The sequence below is a fragment of the Bos taurus genome, chromosome 23, assembly GCF_002263795.3.
Source record: "Bos taurus isolate L1 Dominette 01449 registration number 42190680 breed Hereford chromosome 23, ARS-UCD2.0, whole genome shotgun sequence".
In the NCBI taxonomy this organism is placed as follows: domain Eukaryota; kingdom Metazoa; phylum Chordata; class Mammalia; order Artiodactyla; family Bovidae; genus Bos; species Bos taurus.
The window spans coordinates 16,447,428-16,473,447 of NC_037350.1; the positions used below are offsets into that span (position 1 = coordinate 16,447,428).

Here is a 26,020-nt window from a genome sequence, read left to right on the forward strand (position 1 = left end):
CATCTCATCCTCTGTCATCCCCTTCTCCTCCTGCCCTCAATCTTTCCCAGCATCAGGGCTTTTCAGATGAGTCAGCTCTTTGCATCTGGTGGCCAAAGTATTGGCGTTTCAGCTTCAACGTCAGTCCTTCCAATGAACACCCAGGACTGATCTCCTTTAGGATGGACTGGTTGGATCTCCTTGCAGTCCAAGGGACTCTCAAGATTCTTCCCCAGCACCACAATTCAAAAGCATTAATTCTTCGGCACTCAGCTTTCTTTATAGTCCAACTCTCACATCCATACCTGACTACTGGAAAATCTAGTCTTTCTAATACTAGACATCAAAAATGAAAAGAAAATGTGAAAAAGATTTATGTATTTATGTTTAGGTATAGTGATTCATGCATTGGTAATGAAGAAGCAGCTATGTGATTGCTTTATGGTGGCCTAATGTCATTGTTAGAAGAAGGCAATGGCACCCCACTCCAGTACTCTTACCTGGAAAATCCCATGGGCGGAGGAGCCTGGTGGGCTGCAGTCCATGGGGTCTCGAAGGGTCGGACACAACTGAGCAACTTCACTTTCACTTTTCACTTTCATGCATTGGAGAAGGAAATGGCAACTCACTCCAGTGTTCTTGCCTGGAGAATCCCAGGGACAGGGGAGCCTGGTGGGCTGCCGTCTATGGTGTCGCTCAGAGTCGGACACGACTGAAGCGACTTAGCAGCAGCAATGTCATTGGTATGATGACTTCACAGTAGCCCAGCCTCTATGCTAATGAATGAATAATTTTCAAATGTTGACGGCATATAGTAACAGTCATATTCATAATACACTATTAGAAACATTGTTATATTTTTCTTTAAAAAAACCCACGATGATAGGCAGATATGCAGGTTCTCCCATTACGAGAGAGAGGCATAGTTTATGGTAATGTAATTGTTTGAAAGCAAAGTTATAAAACAGTAAGAATAGAAACACCATTAACTTTGTATTAAATATCACTCTCCTATGCCTGTGTAAGGATAGGCTATCATATACAAGTCTTGCATATGATGTTCTACATGTATATATTTGTAAATGTATCAGAAAAAACCTGTGTACAAGTGGACCTTCTCAGTTCAAACCTATATTGTTCAAGGATCAACCGTGTATTAAATTACACTTTAAAAATTTTACTGCTAGAAAATTTTGAATCTCAAAATGTGTGCTTCTCACTTGTGCCTCATGGTGTTTCTCTTGGACAGCTCTGCTGCTCCAGACCCACGGGAGTTCATGGGTGTTGGGAGTGAACTTGGGAGAGAATGGAGGGATTGGGGGTAAAGTCAGTGGGGGAAACAGTGACTTTTAAAAAGCAGGTGATCTGATGTGCACATACGAGAAGGGTATGTGATACGTAGCATCTCCCGAAGTTACTTCATTATGGAGCCTCTTCCAGCCTTTTCTATTGAAAAGACTCCTCTCCCCCAAGTCTTATATGGAAAAAAAGACTGTAAAATGTCAGCCCCAGTGTTCCCACAGGTCCTTTATCCAAGCCAGTTCTAATATATTTCTCCCTACTTTTCATAGATTTACAATAATGTGCTTCACTTTTCTCAGCAAAAATTCCAAGTTGATTTAAAATTTTAGAATTTTAATTGATGGAATAGTGAGGGTTTTTGCTGTGGGAGAAAATGTGTTTCAAGATTCTCACCAAATCTCACCATGCCAAATGACACGGGAAAACGTTGACAGAAATCAGACCTTCCAAGAATCGTGTTTCCACTCACAGAGATGAGCAGCAGTATGGGCTTGGGAGTTAGAGATTTGAGTTCAAACCTCTTGTCCCACTGCTTGTAAACTACAATGTTGGGCAAGTGTCTTACATTCTCTCTAAAAACAGGGATAATGATTCATACCTCTCAAGACTAAAGAAGGATTAGAACTATGTAAAGTACATGGCGGGGGGGAAGGTACTTAATGTTAGCTGCTACTACAGTTTTTATTTCTACTATAGTTTTTATCACATCATGTCCCTTCATATATTAATAGTAATTAATTTATATTTTTATAATAGAAATAATCAATTGTAAAAAGAGCTTGTTATTATTGTAAATGTCCATGCTAGTATATGTTTATTTTCATGCACATTGATAATGCTTTCTACAGTTTGGAAGATTATTTCAGAGGTCTTGCCTTTCCAATAAGATTATCAGTTTCTTGAGAGCTGGGACATATATACTTGTGTGGGATCTTTTGTATTTCTTTAATCCTGTACCCTGCCCTTCCAGGACATGCTTATTTAATAAATAATCATTGAATCAAGTCATCATTACCATTAGTACAATAAATTACAGTACTGCTTAACATATCATGCTATTTTAATGTACTTTCTTAAAGAAAAATTGTGATATTAATGATCTGAGAATCATTAACAAAATTTACAAGCTTTCATTAGAAGTTTAAGGAAAAGTTAAATAATGACAAACCTTCATAGAAAAGTGATTTTTATTAAGTGAGGCAAAGTCAAAGAACTTAAAATATTTAAAGAGGTAAATAAGGTGTTCTACAGGCAAGACTACTAAGACACAATGAAGCAAAGAAAATTTATTCTAATTTGTCCAAAAAAGCAATATTGAATAATGGCAGTAATAGCACTATGAGTCTGTCGTGTTTCAGAGTCTGTCCTATTTCAAATGACCCAGAAGTAATAGAAGAAGGTCAAACTGAATGAAAAGTCTTTAATTCTTTCCTAAGGAAAAGGGTTGTGTTGTAGCCACAGGTCTCTCAGAAGAAGGGACTGTGTTCTCAGCAGGTCATACAGTTTCCCCAACACCACTTAGTCCTTTCGTTTTTTAAACTTTTTATTTGTATTGGAGTGTAGCTGATTAACAGTGTTGCGGTCGTTTCAGGTGAATAGTGAAGGGACTCAGCCATATACATATACACATGTCCATTCTCCCCCAGGCTGCCCTCCCATCCAGGCTGCCACATGGCACTCAGCAGAATTCCATGTGCGACACAGCAGGTCCTCGATGGTTTAACTTGTCCATCTCAAACTCCGTTTCTTCCCCTGGCAACCATAAGTTTGTTCTGTGCGAGTCTCTTTCTGTTTTGTAAATTCATTTGTATCGTTTCTTTTTAGATTCCACATATAAGGGATGTCATACGACATTTCTCCTTTTCTGACTTGCTTCACTCAGTATAACAATCTCCAGGTCCATCCGTGTTGCTGCAGATGACATTATTTCATTCTTTTTTTATAGCTGAGTAATATTCCATTGTGTATATGTATTAATACTACATCTCTTTATCCATTCCTCTGTCGTTGGACATTAAGGTTGCTTCCATGTCTTGGCTATTGTAAACAGTGCCCCAACACTATTTACTTCTAGCACATATGACTGCCACCTTGAGAATGATGTGGTTTTAATTTCTAAAATCTTTTAATTACACTGAGTTGGCCTTAAAAAAGAAATGTAGTATTTTCATTCTCAGATCTCCAGAGGCTGTTTCTAAATTACTTGACTCTCTTATATGAAGGTTCAATAATCTATAGCGGGATAGCCCAGAAGTGAGTATAGACAAAGCTGTTAATTTAGATACGTGTTCAATTCCAAACATTCATGTAAAAACTGGAAAAATTAATGATTATGTGACTTGTTTTCTGCATTGGACATTTGGGAGAAGAAGATACAAATTTTGACTAAGCTTTCCAGAAAAAAAAAAAATTGTTGCAAGTTTATCAGATGGAACTTGTAACTCACTCTGGTCCAAGGCTGAGAATGTTGATGGTCTTTTCCACTGCAGTGTCAGGCTTTTTAAATTGTAAAATGCATTTCTGTTGCTCTCTACGAAGCTTGCAGAAAACTAGGTTACTTGACCTTCCTCCCTCCGAGAATTCTTTGATAACTTTGGTGATGGTGAAGTGTCCTTTCTGCATTGTGAAAATTGGCAGCTTGCGGCTACTATTCTGTGTATTTGGCAGCACCTTCAGCATCTTTATATTGCAAAAAAGTACAGCGTGTAGAAATGGCCATTGTGTGCTTAGCAAGTATAAAAATATCTTATGAATTATTTTCAGATGTTCAGAATCCCATTGTGTTTGTTACTGGATTGAGTTTGTTTCACACGTTGAACAAACTGTGTTGGACCCCAGCAGTGCAAGGGCTCCGTGGAGTGACCCCTAAAGGATCTATGGATAGAACTGGGAAGAGGGAGGCCCATGAAGTTGGATATGAAAAATGTCGCATTTTAATTGGTCACATGGGTCCTCTCCATCCCCCAAAGGAAGATGAGGTAATCTGCCACACAGACCCCTTCTGTCCCCGATAGATAGGTTACCTAAGCCTGAAATAATCCTTTTTGTTTATGACTTTCTTGTCTTGCCTTTAAAAATCTTCCCTTACTGTAGCCCTGCTCACTGGAGGGGATGTTGCGTGATTCATGAATCATTCAATAAAGCCAGTTAGATCTTTTAAAGGAAAAAAAATAAATTGCATGTTATTTTCACTAGACTCCAGTTGAAATCTATTATTTCCTAAATCTATAAGTAAAGGCCACTAGCCACAGTATTATTGATATTAACAGTGCCTGGAAATATTACTTGTAGAAATGTTATCTATCATATTACATTTGCCGATATCTTGAAAGATTACTCTCTCCTAAATGATGGTAGTTACTAGACTCACCACTGTGTGTGTGCGCGCGTTAAGTCGCTTCAGTCATGTCTGACTCTTTGTGACCCTGTGGCTTCTAGCCCACCAGTCTCCTCTGTCCATGGGATTTCCCAGGCAAGAATACTGGAGTGGGTTGCCATGCCCTGCTCCAGGAGACTCACCACTACATCTAGTATATTAATACATTGATGAAAAACCATGTATATAACTCTCCTACAATATTTTTATAACCCTATTTCAAAAAATCTTCCGTTTATTATGCATTTTGAAATATTACTCTGAGGAGGGATCCATAGGTTTCACCAGGCAGCCAAAAGGCACACCAGGGGTTAAGAACCTTCCTTCCTTCGTGTGATGATTTCTTTCTATTAGTACATCTGTGCCCATCGGTAGTTGTGGGGTTATCTGCCTCAGCTTCTTCCACCCCAATGATTGTTGGGGTTAATTTTAACTGATGAATCATGGGTCCCTCATTTCCCCTCATTGAGCATCTGTCCTGACACTGCCAGCTTGAGGGAGAGGACACTTTTCCAGAAATAGGAAGATTTTTGATCATAGATGTACAACTAGTTAGTTTCAAGCAAACCCTTTTGGGTATTTTTTAAAGTAGGAATATTCATAGGTGATTTTTGTGTGTGTGGTAAAATATACGTGACACAAAACCTACCATTTTTGCCATTTGAAGTACAGTTCTGTGACATTACGTACATTCACGTTGTCGTGTATTCATCACTACTGTTTTTCCCAGAACTCTTTCATCTTCCTCAGCTGAAACTTTATATCTTATGGTATTTTGATTGAAATAACTATCAATTTAAATTCTAGTTCACATGGCATTTCTTAAAGTTTGTAAAAAAAATTCACACTAGAGGGAAGTTTGTTTCTTAAATGGAGTTTAGCAGAGTGAGATTAATTCAACTTCTTTACAATTTTTGTAGAAACCGGGAAATCTTTATTGGCATAGTATGCCACATGTATATTTGCTGATATTCTTTTTGAAATGGCTTTTAAGCTTTAAAAAGTTCCTTATATTTTCTTCTCCTTAAAAAAGTGGACTTCATGCATACATCTTCCTTTTGAGCCTGCTTTTATAAAAGGGAATCTTCAGCATGTCTTCCTTGGTAACATTGTTGACTTTGTAAAATGGAATTTTGTTTGTTAATATTGTTAGTTGTTTTTATAGAGCTTGTTTTTCTTGGAACATACCATAAAACCAAAATAGTTTGAATGTTACTCATTGACCAACAGCAATAAGAGTCAAGAGTTTGCATAATAACTTTAACTGGATTCCTAATACTAAAGCTCAATAAAAGAAAAATATTTTTTGTTTATAATTACTGCCATTTCAAAGTATTTTAAAAAGCAGTTTCGTAGAGACAATAACATGTACAAACTATGCTAACACAGAGCAATGATGTCCTATTATATTTGAGGAAATATAGAGAAAGATCTGGCTTCCCTGGTGGCTCAGATTGTAAAGTGTCTGCCTGCAATGCGGGAGACCCGGGTTCAATCCCTGGGTTGGGAAAATCCCCTGGAAAAGGAAATGGCAACCCACTCCAGTATTCTTGCCTGGAGAATTCCCATAGACAGAGGAGCCTGGTGGGCTCCAGTCCATGGGTCACAAAGAGTCACACAAGACTTTGATTTTTGTAATAGCTTATTACCATATTGTACTCTATAGTGAATTTTGTGACTATGGGATGGAAAGGCAGATGGCAGTCCTTTCTCTGTATTTATGACTGGTATCATGCACTCATATCCATTGTTTTTCAAAATAGAAAAAAAATTGCATTGGATTTTTCTTTTACTTCATTTAAAATAAATGTTCTCTAAAAGAAATCCTTTTCTATTAGAAAAAACACAAATGACTCAGTAAATCTCCATTTAATAAAATATATTTTTCTGAATGAAACTAGAAATTTAAGAAGTGTTAAGGGCAGTTCGTGTTTAATATCCAGGTAGTTTGTTTTTATGGAGAGGATGTAAGTGAGACTTACTTTTGGCCTTCTTGTTTTTAATTCCTATTCCTAAAATGTTGACTAAGTGTTTTGGTTGATGCATAACCAGGTTTGTCTTCGTGAGTGTTTATTTCACCGTTGGCATTGTTTCCTTTTGCTAAATCAGATTCTCTCTGGAGCCGATTCTCTGAATGACTGATTATTTTTAGTGGAAGAAAATAATAAATATGGCAATCAGTGATTAAAACAAATTCACCTTTTATTTGGAAGTATAATAGAGTTCTTTGATTGAAATGTAGTAGTGTAACTGAAGAGAACTGACTCTTTTTTTTAGTACTTATTATTCTATGCAGTGATACATTGTGAATTATCACAAGGATAGTCTCAACTTAATTTTACTTATTTGCATTTAGTAGCAATTAGGACAGAAGCATTTCTTGGTCATTTCTCAGTCATTTCCTGTGAATTGTTTTCCATCGTCATTAAGATCTTGTCAATTATAAAACACAGTAAAGACGTTACGAAAACATTTTTGGCAGAGCATCTGTTTTTCCTATATTGTAGAGTTAGGATTTTTTTCCCTGTAAAATCTAGTGTTGATGCCCTCAAAAACCTTACATGGCTATGCCAGAGACTCATCTTTTACTTCTGAGTCTTTTAATGAACACAACTATTATTAATATCATAAATTAACTGCTCATAATTTGGGGACTCTAGGAACTATTTTATGTTCATGTTCAGTGCATAAATCCCTGTTTTAAGGAGGTTTATTAAATATTATGAGCTTTGTAGGTGGCGCTAGTGATAAAGAACCTGCCTGCCAGTGCAGGAGACTTAAAGAGACACAGGTTTGATCCCTGGGTTGGGAAGATCCCCTGGAGGAGGGCACAGCAGCCCACTCCTATATTCTTGCCTGGAGAATCCCGTTGACAGAGGAGCCTGGTAAGCTACAGTCCATGGGGTCACAAAGAGCTGGACATGACTTAAGTGACTTACACACACACACATTAAATATTAACAGGGTTATCATGGAAGGATAAACAATTTTTTTATCATATGGATCTTAAAAAATGGCATTACCTTATGCATCAGAGAGTTGAACCATCTGATCTGAAGCAGAGATGGGGAAACCAGTCAACCTTGCAAGGCTTTTTCTCCCCAGCAGGAATGCCTGGCTTGACAGATCAGGGCCCAGCGTAAGCCAGGGCATCCTGGATAGCCAACCCTGCCTTCAAATCCTGTGCTTTGTGGTTGTGCTGAAGTGCTCCTGTGTAGCCTAGCTGCATGTTCTTGGAAACCAAATGATAAGGAACTGATATCACCCCTGAAAAAGTGAAGACTAAAATTTTAAGTAATTCAACTGATGGAACATGTTTATTGGGCACATTTGTATCAGGTATTGCACTAAACTCTGGTGACATGAAGATGGAAGAACTGACGCAGCTTTCATGGAACTTGCAAGCTAATAGAGGCATCAGAAAAGCAAGGTTTTGTGATACACGTGTCAGATCTAGTAAAATGTCAGATGTGCTGTCGGGATACAAATAAATACGGAGTTTTGCTTCGGTAATTTTTTTTTTTTTTTTTAAAGAAAGGCATGGGCTTCCCTGATGGCTCAGTGGTAAAGAAATTGCTTACTAATGCAGGAGACACAGGTTCAATCTGTGGTCCAGGAAGACCCCACATGTCTCGGAGCACCTAAGCCCACGCACCGCAACTACTGAACCTGCGTGCCCTAGGGCCTTTGCTCCACGAGAAGCCCCATGCACGCAACTGGAGAGTGCCCCCACTTGCTGCAACTAGAGAAAAGCCCACACAGCAACAGAGACCCCATACAGTCGTAAATAAATTTGTATTAAGAAAAAGAAAGGCAAAATCATTTTACTCAAAGCCTTAAAAGATAAGGAGATATTGTCAGTTGGCTACTTGGAGATTGGCAGAAAGGCCTTTTATCTTCTAAGTAAAGAGAAAAGTGCAAAGCCAAAGAATTTGAAAAAGTAGCATGTTAAATTTAGGGGACCTTAAATGGTTAAGATGGCAAAGAAGCAAGGAGGCCAGAGCCTGTGTAATGGGCCAGGGTTTTCAGTTCACTGACACCAAAAAACCATGCAGTCTACAAGTTGCTTGCATTTTGGATGGGAGAATTCACTGTACTCTTATAGCATTTTATACTTTTTTTGTTTACATTTGGCTTCTGTTTTTAGTTGGGTATAAAGTCTTCTTTCATAGCCATAAAGCATAGGCATAATGAAGTTAATCACCCAGAACAGTGTCTGATCAATGTGAAAAGACATGGTTAGAATTGTGGGTAAAAGGACTTCCCTGGTGGCTCAGTGGATAAGAATCTGCCTGCCAATGCAGGAGACATGGGTTCAATCCCTGGTCCAGGAAGATCCAACATGGCGAGGAACAACTAAGCCCGTGGGCCACAACTGCTGAGCCCATGTGCTGCCACTCCTGAAGCCGGCGCGCCTAGAGCCTGTGCTCTGCGATGAGAGAAGCCACCGCAATGAGTAGCCCACGCACTGCAATGAAGAGTAGACCCCGCTCGCTGCAACTAGAGAGAGCCCTCGCACAAAGCAACAAAGACCCAGTGCAGCCCCAAATAAATAAACTTATAGAATTCCGAGTAGAAAATCCAAGAGACAACCTAAGGTTGTCAGAGAGAGGCTCACAAAGGTAGAGTCAAACTAAGCTTTGAATAATGGATGGAATGTCAGTAGATGCAGAAGAGGAAGAACTTTTCAGGTAAGAAAATTGTCACCTGGACAAGGGCAGATGCTGGGAAAGTGTGCGTTGTATTTGGGGGCTAGAAGAGTGGCAGTTTGACCAGAAATAGAGTGCAGGGGAATAGTGGGACGTAACTTAGCCCCACTGTACATTCTAGATTTAAATATAATTCTGTGTTTTCCACTTTAGATTGCTGTCCCGTAGGAATAACCTGGTGTCCAAAATAAGCATGCTTTCTTGGAAAAATGGTGTGTCTGATCCTGTTGCAGTTTCTTCCATTATGTGGCTGACATACTGGAAAGGGTGATAAGTTCAATTCAAAAATGGTTCATTTGATCACAGCGAGATACCACCCCACACCTGTTAGAATGGTTGCTGTCAAACAAGTGATGACAAGTGTTGGCATGGATAAAGACAAAGGGAACCCTCATGCACTGTTGGTACGAATGTACACGGGTGCAGCCACTGTGGAAACAGTATGGAAGGTCCTAAAAAAATTAAAAGTAGACCCACCATATGATCCAGCAGCCCCACTTCTAGATGTATATTTTGATGGAAATGAAATCACTATCTTGAAGTGATATCTACACCCTCATTTTCATTGCAGCATTATTCACAGTAGCCAAGATACGGAGACAACCCAAGGGTCTGCTGATGGATGGATGAAGAGATTGTTACATGTCAACATAAACATATGGATAGTTGGATGTATACATACACGCACACAATGGGATATTTTCAACCATAAAAAGAAAGAAATCCTGCCGTTTTGTAACAAAATGGATGAAACATAAACGAAGTGAAATAAGTCAGACAAAGATATCTCATTTATAGGTAGAATCTTAAAAAGTTGACCTTGTAGAAACAGAGTAGATTGGTGGTTGCCAGGGACTGGGGTGGGGGTGGAAATGGGATGTTGGTCAAAGAGTACAAACTTTCAGCTAAAGATGAATAAGTTCTGGGGATCTAATGTATAACATGGTGACTATAGTTACTAAAATATTTTAGACCTGAAATTTCTTGAGAGAGTAGACTTTAAATGTACTCACTATACCAAAAAATAAATAACTACATGAGGTGATGGATGTGTGTGTAGTAATCATTTCACATTAATAGACATATGTCAGATCATCAGATTGTACACCTTAAACTTACATGGTCTTATTTATCAGTTATATCTCAATAACGCTAAGGATGTTCATTGAGCTCCTGACATGTGCCAGGCGCTGGTCTGAGGTTCATCAGTGATCAGACAAACCTCTGCCCTGGTGGAGCTGACGTCCTAATGCAAATATAAGTCAATACAGTAAAGAGGGGAAGGGAGAAATAAATTATTTGAGAGGGACTGATACTGAGGCTGGTCAAGAGTGATGCATCCTCAAGTGAAATTTCACCCACAGCATTTCCTTCAGTCAGATCACCAAGAAGCAGCCCTTCACCTGAGTCTGGAGGGTTGGCAGCCTCAGTGTGGGCCTCTGAGCTGACCAGAGGTCCTCGTTTGAAGGTCTCCCCTGCCTGGTGCAGAAAGAGAAGAACTGAAGAGCCTCTTGATGAAAGTGAAAGAGGCGAGTGAAAAAGTTGGCTTTAAAACTCAACAATGCAGAAAACTAAGATCATGGCATCTGGTCCCATCACTTCATGGCAAATAGATGGGGAAACAATGGAAACAGTAACAGACTTTATTTTGGGGGGCTCCAAAATCACTGCAGATGGTGACTGCAGTCATGAAATTAAAAGACGCTTGCTCCTTGGAAGAAAACTTAGAATATTAAAAAGCAGAGACGTTACTTTGCCAACAAAGGTCTGTCTAGTCAAAGCTGTGGTTTTTCCAGTAGTCATGTATGGATGTGAGAGTTGGACTATAAAGAAAACTGAGTGCCAAAGAATTGATGTTTTGAACTGTGGTGTTGGAGAAGATGCTTGAGAGTCCCCTGGACTTCAAGGGGACCCGACCAGTCCATGCTAAAGGAAATCAGTCCTGAATATTCATTGGAAGGACTGATGCTGAAGCTGAAACTCCAATACTTTAGCCACCTGATACAAAGAACTGACTCATTGGGAAAGACCCTGATGCTGGGAAAAATTGAAGGCAGGAGGAGAAGGGGACAATGAAGGATGAGATGGTTGGATGGCATCAACGACTCGATGGACATGAATTTGAGTAAACTCCAGGATTTGGTGATGGACAGGGAGGCTTGGCATGCTGCAGTCCAGGGGGTCGCAAAGAGTCGGACACGACTGAGCGACTGAACTGAAGGGGACTGCCTGCTGCGGGGGACAGATTCCCCAGTTTGCCTGAAATGTGCCCAAGTGTGTGCTGTGACAGGGAAAAAGAGGGACCAACCTCAGGGGGCCAGGGAGAAAGCCCCCTACAACCCCAGATTCCTGGTGGACCAGAATCTCTGGAGTGGGCAGGGGAGACAGGATTCCATGTTTTTAATAACGGACTCCAATCCATGTTGTTGTGAAGCAAATCCCAGACATCTTAAAAGTTAGTTCATTCATGCCTATTTCAGTGTGAGCTCTCTAAAAGATATGAGTTCTTTTTAAAAATGTGACCCGAATGTCATTATTACATCTAAAAAAATTTTATTGGGATGTAATGTATTTAATAAGTCACTAAATTGAAATTGCAAATTTTCAATGCTGGTGGACCTTGGGAAATTTTACATTTGTTAGGATTAACCTAGAATTATGTGAGTTTTTAAGATAACACCTTTGGGAGCACAATCTTTACACAAATCGCAGCTGCCCTACATTTAAACACTGAATATTATTCAGTATTTATTATATCTGTTTATGTGCTATTTGCTGGGGATGTGAAGATGAATATGACAAGATTCCTTATTTTGAGGGTTCAGTTCAGTTCAGTTACTCAGTCTTGTCTGACTCTTTGCAACCCCATAGACTGCAGCATGCCAGTTTTCCCTGTCCATCACCAACTCCTGGAGCCTGCTCAAACTCATGTCCATCGAGTCGGTAATGCCATCCACCCATCTCATCCTCTGGCACCCCCTTCTCCTGCCTTTCAATCTTTCCCAGCAGCATCGTCTTTTCTGATGAGTCAGTTCTTCACATAAGGTGGCTAAAGTATTGGAGTTTCAGCTTCAGCATCAGTCCTTCCAATTAATATTAAGGACTGATTTCCTTTAGGATTGACTGGTTTGATCTTCTTGCAATCTAAGGGACTCTCAAGAGTTCTCTCCAACACCACAGTTCAAAAGCATCAATTCTTTGATGCTCAGCCTTCTTTATGGTCCAACTCTCATATCCATACATGACTACTGGAAAAACCATAGCTGTGACTACTGGAAAAACCATAGCTTTGACTATGTGGATCTTTGTCGGCAAAGGAATATCGCTGCTTTTTAATATGCTGTCTAGGTTTGTCAGGGCTTCCCTGATAGCTCAGTTGATCAAGAATCCACCTGCAATGCAGAAGACCCTGGGTTCAATTTCCTTGGTTGGGAAGATCCTCTGAAGGAGGAATAGGCTATCCACTCCAGTATTGTTGGGCTTCTCTTATGGGTCACCTGGTAAAGAATCCGCCTGCAATACGGGAGACCTGGGTTCAATCCCTGGGTTGGGAAGATTCCCTGGAGCAGGGAAAGGCTACCCACTCCAGTATTCCGGCCTGAAGAATTCCATGGACTCCATAGTCCACCAGGTCGCGAAGAGTCGATGACAGCGACTTTCACTAGGTTTGTCATAGCTTTTATTCCAAGGAGCAAGCATCTTTTAATTTCATGGCTGCAGTCACCATCTGCAGTGATTTTGGAGCCCAAGAAAAGAAAGTCTGTCAGTGTTTCCATTATTTCCCCATCTATTTGCCATGAAATGGTGGGACCAGATGCCATGATCTTAGTTTTTTGAATGTTGAGTTTTAAGCCACCTTTTTCACTCTCCTCTTTCACTTTCATCAAGAGGCCCATTAGTTCTTCATTTTCTCCCATAAGGGTGGTGTCATTTGTATATTTGAGGTTATTTATATTTCTCCTGGAAATCTTGATTCCAGCTTGTGCTTCATCCAGCCTGGTATTTCGCATGATGTACTCTGCATATAAGTTAAATAAGCAGGATGACAGTATACAGCCTTGACGTACTCCTTTCCCAATTTGGAACCAGTTCATTGTTCAATGTCCAGTTCTAACTGTTGCTTCTTGACCTGTGTACAGATTTCTCAGGAGGCAGGTAAGATGATTTGGTATTCCCATTTCTTTAAGAATTTTCCAGTTTGTTGTGACCTACACAGTCAAAGGCTTTACTGTATAGTCAATGAAGCAGATCTTTTTCTGGAATTCTCTTGCTTTTTCTATAATCCAATGGATGTTAGCAATTTGATCTCTGGTTCCTCTGCCTTTTCTAAATCCAGCTTGAACATCTGGAAGTTCTCAGTTCACGTACTGTTGAAGCCTAGCTTGGAGAATTTTGTGCATTACTTTGCTAGCGTGTGAGATGAGTGCAATTGTGCGGTAGTTTGAACATTCTTTGGCATTGCCTTTCTTTGGCATTGGAATGAAAACTGACCTTTTCCAGTCTTGTAGCCATTGCTGTTTTCCAAATTTGCTGATATATTGAGTGCAGCAGTTTAACAGCATCATCTTTTGGGATTTGAAATAGCTCAGCTGGAATTCCATCACCGTCAGTGAGGGTAGCACTGAAATCTTGTCTTATATATAAATCTGTTAGTAACATTTAGGTTTGAGGTGAGTCTTTTGGTCCACTGTACTTATTGCTGTTGTTCAGTTGCTAAGTCACGTCCAACTCTTTGCAACCCCATGGACTGTAGCACGCCAGGCTTTCCTGTCCTTCACCATCTCCCAGAGTTTGTTCATGTCCATTGAATCAGTGATGCCATCCAACCATCTCATCCTCTGGTGCCCCCTTCTCTTCCCACCTTCAGTCTTCCCCAGCATCAGAATCTTGTTCCAGTGAGTCAGCTCTTTGCATCAAGTGGCCAAAGTATTGGAGCTTTAGCTTCAGCATCAGTCCCTGGACAGAGGAACCTGGTGGGGTACAGTCCATGGGGTCACAAAAAGTCAGACACAACTGAGCAACTAACACTTTCACTCCACTGTACCTGAGCCGTAACTTAATACCCAGAGCTCTTTCCCACCACAAGCCGTGCAACAGGAGAGCAGACGGTTAAGCGCGTCCTCACATGCCGCGTTACTCTCGGAGTTTGGTTTCTCTTGAACCACCTCAGAGACTTTCAGGATTCAACCTCCAACCTCTTTTGATGTCCTCCTTTGTGTTAGGCCCGCCCGTCTACCCAGCCTGGCACCACACGGCAGTTGACATTAAAGAATGATGAAGAGAGCTCTTTTCCCCAGGACCATCTTCACATCAGTCAGACAGTACATACACAGGTCTTCCATCAGTGGATTCCCGTCAGATCTCAAAAATTTGAGAGGCAGGCCTTCAGCAAACATGTTAGGCAGAATTTTTATCAGCCCTGAAATATTTCAGCATGTATATTTCTGGCTGGCTTTAGAATCTGTTGATGTTTCTCAAACTTGAGAACTCAGACCAGCCAAGATTATTTCTTAAGATACTAGTTTGAGAAACACTGGTCTGTGTATGGTTAAATGGTTCTATAGCCAGTAAACATAGGTCACTATTGCTGTGTTGGAATTTTGTGCCTGGACCCCTCAGAGAATCCAAGGTCTCCAGGGATCAGTTTTAAAATCACTATTCTGGCTATTAACTTCATTAAGGATAAAAAAACAAGCCCTGAAACATGGGAGTGTGTCAGTAGTTGTCAGTGTCTGTGTCCAGAACGAGCCCCTGACTTCCAAGTTCAGTGCCCCCCGATGCGCAGCCCCTGTAAAGCCTGGCCAGACTTCTCCCTAACCCCCTCAGGCTGCTCCTTCTTTCTCCCCGTGTTGTAGTATGTAGTGTAGTGAGCTGGATTGCTTAATTTATTAGGTTTATGTCTACGTCACCTCATTCCAAGTTGAAAAGTAAAGCAACTTAAAGGCTTTCAAAGTCTTTTTTTTTTTTTCTTTTCTTTTCTTTTTTTGGCTGCACAGCAGGGTCTTAGTTCCCTGACTAGGGATTGAACCATGTTCCCTGCAGTGGAAGTCCAGAGTCCTAACCACTAGACCACCAGGGAATTCCCAGACTTTGCATTTCATGAGTTGAACCATGAACTACTGATAATTGCCTACATTAATAATGGTCATCTTTTCTGACTTCAAGGAATTCTTTGGTTCCTAACGTTTTCTGCTAGTAATGTTTTAGTTTTTTCCACCTTTCTTCCTTGCTGCCAGTGGGCTGTAGCTGGTGACAAAATAAATGAAGTTCTTGGTTGAATAACAACAGAAAAACTCAGGAGCCATCATGCTGAGTTTGACAGTTTCCTTTTATTACATATAGGTATAACTGCGAAGATACAGTCATTTTTTTTTCTAGCAAAGTGTCATATTATTTCACAAAAAACGACCAGTGACTTCACGTGAAGAAGCTTGGGAACCCCCTGCCAAAGCTCTAGCACTTCTTACATTGCGTTGTGGTGAATTACTGCATCTGGCTTCCAAGAGAGAGTGAGTTCCTTACAGTTAGGAACTGTGCCAGGAAGTCTGACACAGCCTTACAATTACAAAATTTAACAGTCCGTAACAATAACAATACAATAAAAGAAATAAGATGAGAATACTTTATTTCCTAGGTGACATAAACAGTTACTTTCCCTGGGTAAGTGGCTGTTTTATGGTGTAACTTGTTGATCATGACACTTACTGGAATATTGTTTGCTTAAATAAACACAGTAACTTACTTTTTGGCCTTGCTTTTACAGTCCTACAGAAATGCTAAGGGTATTTATATTGACCATTGCATTTTACGTCGTACTCATTTGACATTGCCAGTCCTTAACACAAGACCTGGCACACAGTGGGCGCTGAGTGCTAGTTAAATATTTACTCTCTTCACCCACCGAGCAACTTCATTAAATGTAGTAATTAAAGAAGCAGGTTTCTCCGTTCCCTAAGCTTTTTTTCAGGGTAGAAAACAGAAGGAGGCAGGGCTAAAGCAATTTACTGTCCTCTTCTCCTTCCCTCCTCCTTTTAGGATTCTCTGATCCCACAATTCATGCTAATGAACTCATATAAGCTGTTCTTACCTCCTAAAGTAATTTCTTCCGAAGATGGAATAATAAGGACTGGATTGACCTTCTTTCATAAAAGTTAAAAATTAGATAAAACATGGTTATTAGACATTGACTATCAGGCAGCCCAGGACAGTGACTCATGAGAAAGAGAAAATGGATAAGATGAGCCCTGTAACTTCCCCAGTGTCCTGTCTGGGGAGAGTTTCCAGGCCACAGCACCCAGAAAAGGAACCCAGATGGCATCTGGTAGTCTTCTTGAGTTGAGCTGATGTTGCTGGGGTGTAAAAGTGGCTAAACTCGTGGGGACAGAGCACCAGAGAAGAGAGCCGCACTGAGATAAATGTAAGACCCTGGAGAGTGTCTCCCTTGACTCTTCAGCTGATGCCCAGTCAGTTCATGCGTATGGGGAAACTACCCAAGTCCTGGGAAGGAACCAACCATAAGGATTAGAGGAATTCACACTTGGAGCTCACACAGGGCAGAGAATAGTTTGTGTTTCCACTTGTAAGAGTGCAAAAATCCGTACAATTCTGCAGGATCAAGTGAAGTCCTCAGGTGGGTATTGGGCAAAACTGACCCGAGACTAAAGACGGACAAAGCTTAAAATCAGATTGTGTTCTAGACAGAGTTCAGAAATACAAAAATATCCAGTACTCAATAATGTAAAGTTAACAATGTCTGGAATCCAATCCAAAAGATTACTAGGCATATAAAGGAGAAAAACACTACCCATTATAAGGAGGAAAAAAATCAATCAGTAGAAACAGACCCAGAAATGATACACATGATAGAATTAGTAGAGAGGGATATTAAAAAGTTGTCACTCTGCTGCATAATTTCAAGAAGGTAGAGGAAAGATTGAACATACTGAAGACAAGGAAGATATTTTTAAAAATACCCAACTACTAGAGATGAAAGCTACAATGGTTGAAAATTTAAAAATACAGTGGATAGGAGTAATAAGTGATTAGACACTGCAGAAAGAAAGATTAGTGTGCTTGAAGACATAGCAATAGAAACTATCCTAAATGAAAACCAGAGATATAAAAGGACACTTAAAAAGTTTTGAAACAGCACCAATGAGCTGTGGAACCACTTAAAAGCAGCATAATCCTAGGTAATTGGAGTCCGTGAAGGAAGTGTAGAACATAGAGAATATGAAGTAATTCTCTATGGCTACAATTATTCAAGATCAGCTTAGCTGCCTCCTGAGAAACCTATAGGCAGGTCAAGAAGCAGCAGTTAGAACCAGACGTAGAACAACAGACTGGTTCAGAATTGGAAAAGAGTACTTCCAGGCTGTGTATTGTCACCCTGCTTATTTAATTCATACGCAGAGTACATCATGTGAAATGCTGGGCTGGATGACTCACAAGCTAGAATCAAGATTGCTAGAAGAAATATCAACAACCTCAAATATGCAAATGATATCACTCTAATGATAGAAAGCAAAGACGAACTAAAGAGCCTCTTGATGAAGGTGAGAGAGGAGAGTGAAAAAGCTGGCTTAAAACTCAACATTCAAAAAACTAAAATCATGGCATCTGGTCCCATCACTTCATGGCAAACAGATGGGGGAAAAGTGGAAACAGTGGCAGATTTTCTTTTCTTGGGCTCCAAAATCACTGTGAATGGTGACTGAAGCTGTGAAATTAAAAGATACTTGCTCCTTAGAAGAAAAACTATGACAAACCTAGACAACCTATTAAAAATCAGAGACATTGCTTTGCCCACAAGGGTCTGTTACAGTCAAAGCTATGATTTTTCCAGTAGTCACGTACGGATGTGAGAGTTGGATCATAAGAGAGTTGAACACCAAAGAATTGACACTTTCAAGCTGCGGTGCTGGAGAAGACTTTTGAGAGTCCCTTGGACAGCAAGGAGGTCAAATCAGTCAGTCCTAAAGGAAATCAACCCTGAATATTCATTGGAGCTGAAGCTCCAATATTTTGGCCAGCTGATGGGAAGAGCTGACTCATTGAAAAAGACCCTGCTGCTGGGGAAAATTGAGGGCAGGAAGAGAAGGGGGCGACAGAGCATGAGATGGTTGGATGGCACCACTAGCTCAATGGACATGAGTTTGAGCAAGCTCCGGGAGATAGTGAAGAACAGGGAAGCTGGCCTGCTGCAGTCCACAAGATCACAAAGAGTCTGCCACCACTTAGCAACTGAACAACAAACAGCAACAATGACTACAATTATTCTAAATTGGAGGAAGATTATAAACTTACAGATTATGGAAATTTAATGAATCCCAAGCGCAAGAAGCATGAAGAAAACATTGCCAAGGTAACATCATAATCAAAGTGCTTAAAACCAGTGATAAGGAGAAAAATCTAAAGTATTGGGGGTCGGGGATGAGGGTGGGGAGGGGAGGACAAAAGGACAAAAGTAAGAACCACAGCAGAATTCTGTTTAGAAACAGGGCAAGCAAGAAACAGTGTAGCAGTATCTTTGAAGAACCAAAAGAAAAGAGGCTCAATAGACAGGAGTTTGAGCAAACTCCAGGAGATAGTGACGGACAGGGCAGCCTGGAATGCTGCCGTCCATGGTGTGGCAAAGCACTGGACGCAACTTAGTGGCTGAATGACAGAGCTATATATATCCAGTGAAATACATCTCAAAAATTAAGGCAAAATAAACATTTAAAGACATATGAAAGAATTCATCACCAGATCTGTACTTCAGAATATTAAAGGAAATCCTTCAGAAGCAGGGAAATGATACCAGATGAAAATCTGAATTCGATCAAAGGATTGAACAGCACTGGAACTGGTAAATATATGGGTAAAAATAAAAGTGACTACAGCTCATTATACCTCAGAGATCACATGAGAAGACTGCCTGTTCCATGGCTCAGGACTGCTTAAATAAAGTGTCCTCCTGATCCCTGTGCTAGCTCAGCACCTTTTAAAGGCAAATTTGTGAATGACTGGGAAATTGTGACACATACTGATGCTATACCAAATCAATGCAAATAAAGCAGATGTCAGTAATTTTTTTTGTATGTTGGAAAGATAACCTGTTTATTGATTCTTGATGATCTTTTAAAGTTTTAGCTTATTAGTCATCATTTTCACTAGATAATGTTTTTGGAAGAAGAGAAAACAGAAAAACGTATAAGGGAGAGAAGAGAATCATTTGTGATACAGTCACATACCAGATTTCATTTTGTGAATTATTTGAAATCCTGTGTTATGACTTTTAATGTTTTCTTCTGCTCCTAGGTTATAATGTCTTAAATCAGTAGAATTGATTTGCTTAGCTAGCTTTCCTGAAATTTGTTCTTGAAACCAACACATTTCTTGATATAAGAGCTCAGATTTTTTTCCTCCTATGTAAAAAAAAAAAATATATATATATATATAGCTTACCATCTTCGTTTTTATCTCTGGCTTGGCAGTGTTTAAAATCTTTCTGTGATCTTAATGAATATCAAACTGTCTATAAGGTCTTTCTTCTGAGATAGCTGATGTAGGTTATTCTTGAGGCCACTGGACTGCTTGAAAATTTTCCCAGTATTTGATGTCCAGTATGCTTACCTAGAGTGAGCCTGACTTGAGGTTCTTGTGTTTCGTGGATCTCCCCATCCTCTTTGTTTTATTAATTGTATTGGGGTGGGGACCACTGCTCAGCTTGTTGGATCTTAGTTTCCTAACCTGAAATCAAGCCCAGGCCCCAAACAGGGAAAGCCCAAAATCCAGCCACCCAGTTTTCCCTCGCAGAAGCAGCTGGTATTGCTGGTTATTTGTGCCTTATTTCAGGGTCTGAATATTTATAAACACATGTATATATTTTCCCTCTACCCAACACTTGGGTATCAATTATATTCACCCACACAATGGATTGTTACACAGCCATTGAAAATAATGAGGCAGATGTATACAAACTGACTTGGAAAGGTATATGATCAAAGGAACAAGAAAGGTGCATATCTCTTTCATTTCATTTTTTTTAATGCTTTAAATATAATTTCAATACCATAAGATTCACCCTTTAAAGTGTACAGTTTTCCGTGGTTTGATTCCACAACATTTCCATCACGTTAAGAAGAAATCCCATACTCCTGCCATCTAGGTTTTTATAGTCTGTTGTTAAAAACCAATCATGCTGCAGTGGATAAGTCTTTTTTTTTTTTTTGGCTGTGTTGCGGGCACGTTGGATCTTAGTTCCCGGATCAGGATCCAACCCGTGCCCCCTGCGTGGTTAAGTGTGGAGACTTAGCCCCCTGACCGCTAAGGGAGCCCCCTGCATTGGGTAGTCTTATACACGTAGCATTTCACACTTGTGCAAGAAATATCTGTAGGACAAGCACCTGGAAATGTTTGCTAGGTGACATGATTCATGCATTTAAAATTTTTAAAGTAGTTGCCCTCTCCAGAGTTTATGCTCTCACTACCAAAGTATAAAAGTCTCTGTTTCCCATTTCCTGACTAGCATAGTCCTTAATCAAACCTTATCTTTGCCAATCTGACAAATAATCTTATTGTAATTTTCATTTGCATTTCTCTTATTCTAAGTGAGGGTGATTACTTTTACATGTTTAGGGCTACTTGTCTTTCCTTTTTTATGGACTGATTTTTCATACCCTTTGATTTTCTGCAGGGTAGCTGACCTTCTTAAAAATATGAGCTCTTTATGTGTTAGGGAGAAAAGCTGCTTGTGATATGAACTGAACATGTTTTCCCCACTTTTTTGTTTGTTTTTTAGTCTTTGTTCATTTTTTTTTCTTTCATCATGCAGAATTTAAAAAAATTTTGTCATCAAATTTGGCAGACTTCTGCGTCTTGTGACATACTTAGCCTTCCCCTACTCCAAGATTATAAAAACAAAATTCTCCCATATGTTTTTCTTAAACTGTAAGTCTCTTCTCCTCCCTCCCCCGCCCCCCACGTTTAACTGTTAGATCCATCTGGAATTTATTTTTCTGTAAGATAGGAGGTATGGATCCACCTTCTCTTCTCTAGAGGGCTAACGTTTCTCCTGCTGATTTGAAATGTCAGTTTTACATTGTCTTCTTGATTAAGAACAGTATGAGCAATTTTAAATATTAGCTTTTACTCTAGGAGTGGTAGTCAGGGATTTCCCTGGTGACCCATGCTTAAAACATTGCACTTCTAATGCATGGGGTGCTGATTCAGTCTTGGATCAGGGAACCAAGATCCCATGTGTGGCCAAGAAATAAAAATAAATTAATTTTTTTTAAAAAAGTGGTAGTCAGGTGTCTGGGCAGTGCCTTCTGATCTCTTAGGGCACCTGTAAGAACCGCAGTCCCCTTCTCCCCCTGCCAGATCCTACTTCTGCAAACTGCTATCACCCAGGGGATGTGTCTTGCTCTAGTGTGTGAAACCAAGTAGTTTGTAACCTCTGATCTAGGGACTTCCCCTTGGAAGAGGGGTGACCAGAGGCCCATCTTGTGAATCCAGAGTCATTACTTTAGTGAGGGCTTCAACGAGAGCCCAGAGGTAATGGGAGAATCTTTCCCAAAAAAACTCAGCTCTTCACTTTGGAGTCATTAGTTTCTATCCTCAGGTTGTCTTTCCACTTTAGAATCCTGGTCAATTTCTACATGTTCACGCTAGTAGATTTACTCTGATGGGGCCATCTGTCCTCCTGGGGAAAGAAATACTGGCTTGGGCTGCATTGTGACTGTGTTTTGGCACCATGTAGAGCTGGGTGCATAGAGGTAAGAGCCATCTCTTCTAATCTGAAACTGTTTAGTCGAAAAGAGTGTGGCCCTTTAAAAAGTAGAATTCTCAGAGTACCCCTGACTATAAAGGCTTGTGGAATTCTACCCAAGGGGCGCTGGAGGAGAAGGTCTGTCTGGCGAGACTGATGCCCTGAGTAGGGTGGATGTCCCCACCAAGTGTTCTGTCAAGTGTCTGGGCAGCCCACTTGGTTTGGTAGGGGAGGATGTGCGGTGGCTTTTAATTTCATCCCTCTTGTACAATTGTTCTTTTATTGGGTCTACTCAGGGAGTGGCTTGTCACTGAACTGTGGGGTAGCAGATGCTCTCTGTGCTTGAACGTTTTGGTGGCAGTGACACTTGGGAGGAGCGACTGGTGCTGCCTTCCTGTCTCGGTGTGTGTGCGTTAACCCTGGGCATCTCGTGCGCTGGAGGAGCTGATACAGGTGTAAAGGGAACCGGGAGAGACGTGAAAGGGTTCTGCCCTGATGCAAGCTGTTTTCACATACATTTAGTTTGTTCTGAAAACAGACACTTAAAAAATGAATTTACAGAGGGTACGGCGGAGCTCCAATTAAATAGTCATATTGAAGTAAAGAAATAATATGCATTTTATAGGCTTAATTATACATCATAATTAGCTAATGTAGTCCATGTGATTGTGATGTCTGGGAGACCAGCCCAGGGAACAGTTATAAGCAACAGCTAATGTGATTCTGCATGTTAAATGTCAGGATTTAAGTGCAGACCTTCATACAAATTTCTACCATATCTACTTGATGATAGTTTTCCAATTTCTCCTTCCTGTCCCTTTTCACCTCTCAAAAGCCATGTTAGTAAAGTCATCCTAGCATGCCCCTGGGTAACTCAACATCTGAGTCCTAGACACAGATTTCACTTGGCCCGAGCTCCTCCCACCATTGTGGCCATGGCTGTTAGAGTTGGATAAGCTGTTCACACTGACCTCCTCCTATCTCCCATCAGCTCTCCTCTCCACCGAAGATCCACTCAGATGGATAATCCACCAGCAGCTGAACCCTGTCACCCACCAATGGGGAGGTCCCACATGGGGGGATACTTACCCCTTCCAGACCCTTCCTGAGGAAAGCAAGTTTCCTTCCATGTGGCAGGAGTAATTTTTATATTTGTTTGGCCTTGTGACCGATAGGATGGGAAGCTGGGGGGAAGTGGAGAGGAGATGGCAGTTTTAACCGAGAAAAAAAAAAACCTTAGTAGAAACTCTGCCTTCTTCGGGCGTGTCCCTCTTCTGGGCATCTCTTCAGGATTTCATTCCTCTGTCCAACTGCCGTTCACAACTGCCCTTTCCAACGGCTCCAGAACTCTTGGCCTTGGCATTCCATGATGTAAATTATTCCACGCATGGCTCGAAATGGGTGCAAAGCAATGTTACCAGGTGTCGGATCACTAGTGTAAGTTTCCCCGATCTCGGGGGAGGGAGGAGAAAGAAAGGGGGAGAACCACTCTTGGAATTTGTACAGTTGTTATTGTTTCAGCCAGAACACAGCGATTGCGCTGGCTGAGCTGGATGCTGTCGATGGCTGGGGAGAGAGGGAGCTTTGGGCTTAGAGCTGCGGTGAACTGGGAGTTGAGAGTTTCTACTTTAAAGATTCTAGGGTTAGGATGTACACTGTTTACAACTGAACAGTTGGCATTGCTGCTGCGGAGGGAGGAACTTGGGACCTTCAGTGCAAAGCCTGTCACAGTACTGCCTGGGGCAGTGGTGCCTCTTCTGTCTCAAAAAGTAGGGAGAATTGACTTTTCTGTTTTCCTAAAGATAGCTAAAATATGGCTAGAAATCCAGATTGCTTACCAGGTTTGGAAACATCTAGTCACAAAATTCAAAGACCTCTGTATGCACGGGATTTTTTTAAAAACAAAACTGTGATTGCTCCTCTTGTTGACTATATTTTTTGAGGAAGTTACTGTTCCTGGTTTACTGCCTCTTTGGGGAATTGCATGTGAAAGGTTGCTGCCAACCCCCTTAGATTTGTCTGGATTCCTTTTTAACTTGTAAGTTAAGGATTTGTGTTCAATAAAAACAATTTAAATTGAATACTTGATCTCTTGAATGACCACAAAAATTTTAAAATCACATTCATAATAAGCAATTAGCGGGAAATGCACAGGAATTACAGTTATTTATCTAGGAAAGTATAAGGTATATTTTTGTGTTGCGTTGATGCTGGTGGCTTTAATCTGCTCTGCTGAAACAGTGCTTTCTTATTCCTTTTCTTTATAGTTGTCATGGATGATGATGACGACTCGTGTCTCCTTGATCTTATTGGGTAAGATGCTTATTCCGGGATTGGGGTGAATTGAGTGTGTGAGGTCTGCTGTACTGAAACAACCTAATAAGCACATTGAGACCAAGTGGGTTTTTTAAATAAAAATTAAGTAATCATCATAGGTATAGTAGATATATATAGGTATAGTAGATAAGTATAGTATACCTACCTATAGGTATATATAGGTAGAGTAGGAGGACAGAGTGACATGGATTAACATAGGAGTCATCATTAGGTAATCCTTTATTAAATTTATTTTCTAAGAAACCCTAGGAGGCCGAAATGAGTGCTAATAGGAAATGGAATGACAACAAAACAAAACGAACAAAAACTTTTAATAGTTTTAAAGCAAGGAGAGGATTCTACTTGAGCTAATACGTCATTTTCTTTTTACCCTAGTAAAGAGGAACCCTAAGTATAAGTAATGTATTCATTTGCTGTTGTCTCTGTTTGGTTGTTGTTTTCTAGAGACCCACAAGCATTGAACTATTTTCTACATGGACCTAGTAATAAATCGGTGAGTAATACTCAGGCTGTCACAGTCGTACATTTTGCTTCTTCTTTTACAGTCTAAGTGATCATTTTTTTGAATTTGTACCTTGCAGAGCAATGAGGACTTGACTAACGCAGGATATTCTGCAGCCAATTCAAATTCGATTTTCGCCAACTCTAGTGTGAGTATTGGAAACTGCAGTGATCAGGTGTTTCTGTCTCATTGATGCCTGGTGACTGGAAGCTATAATTGCTTTTGGATCATGATGGGAATCCTCACTTCGTCTTTTGCAGTTGCCACAAGAGGAAAATCTATTGAATTATGTTGACAGTTTCTACTTTTAACTTAGCCTATTAAGATTTTTACTTTACTATTTTCCTAAGCTTTCAATTTTCTTTCTAAAATACCAGGGACACATAACCTGAAAAACTTAGAGGCTTTTGAACACTGTTACATAAGCTTTAAGAAAAAATCCTTCTGAATTATGGTTATGTTCTTATCCTTTTCATCTTAAACGAGGAAAAATATCATAGTAACTGACACCTATTAAGCACTCAGTATGTTCTTGGCACTACGAGCTTAACAAATATCAACCCCACTAACCCTTACAATAATTCCATGAAGTGTAGTAGGTTCTATTAGTATCCATATTTGAAGATGAGGGAACTGAAGGTTGGTACTTACCGAGTATTACACAGCCAGGAGTTGCAGAGCTTGGAACTGAACCCAGGCCACCAGCTTCCAGGGTGCAGGTCCTTAAACTCTAGGAGCATCTAGACAAGAAATCTGACCTGGGGGACAGGTGAGTTCTGCCTGGAAACTGTATCCAGATGGCTGTGTTTAAGCCCATGTTACTTTAATCTTTTAACTGCTTTGTTCTCCACGGATGATAGTCCAGAGTCCCACTGCCCAAGTTTGAATCCTTGCTCTGCCACTTTCTAGCTCTGTAACCTTGCTTATATCACTAAATCTCTGTGAGCCTCAGGTTCTTAATTTGTTAATCCAGGAGAATGATAACTCTACTTCATAGACTGGTTAAGATGAATGGAACTAGTCCATGGGCACACTGTTCAGTTAATGTCAACTTGTTGTCA

The 26,020-nt window shown here is 40.3% G+C and overlaps 1 protein-coding gene across 3 annotated transcripts in view; it reads left to right on the plus strand.

Moving 5' to 3' along the window:
- BICRAL (BICRA like chromatin remodeling complex associated protein) overlaps window positions 1-26,020 on the plus strand; it is a 106,490-nt gene that overhangs the window by 47,836 nt on the left and 32,634 nt on the right. Inside the window, exons 1-4 of one of the 3 annotated variants that reach the window (XM_059880418.1) lie at window positions 1-23,557; window positions 24,388-24,433; window positions 24,902-24,950; window positions 25,039-25,107. The exon at window positions 1-23,557 is cut by the window's left edge and continues 17,652 nt beyond it. In XM_059880418.1, coding sequence (XP_059736401.1) covers window positions 24,393-24,433; window positions 24,902-24,950; window positions 25,039-25,107 — 159 coding nt within the window. In that variant the 5' untranslated portion in view covers window positions 1-23,557; window positions 24,388-24,392. Of the gene's footprint in view, window positions 23,558-24,387; window positions 24,434-24,901; window positions 24,951-25,038; window positions 25,108-26,020 lie in introns of those variants that run through there. The other 2 variants (XM_024983694.2, NM_001205780.1) reach the window with 2 other exon arrangements.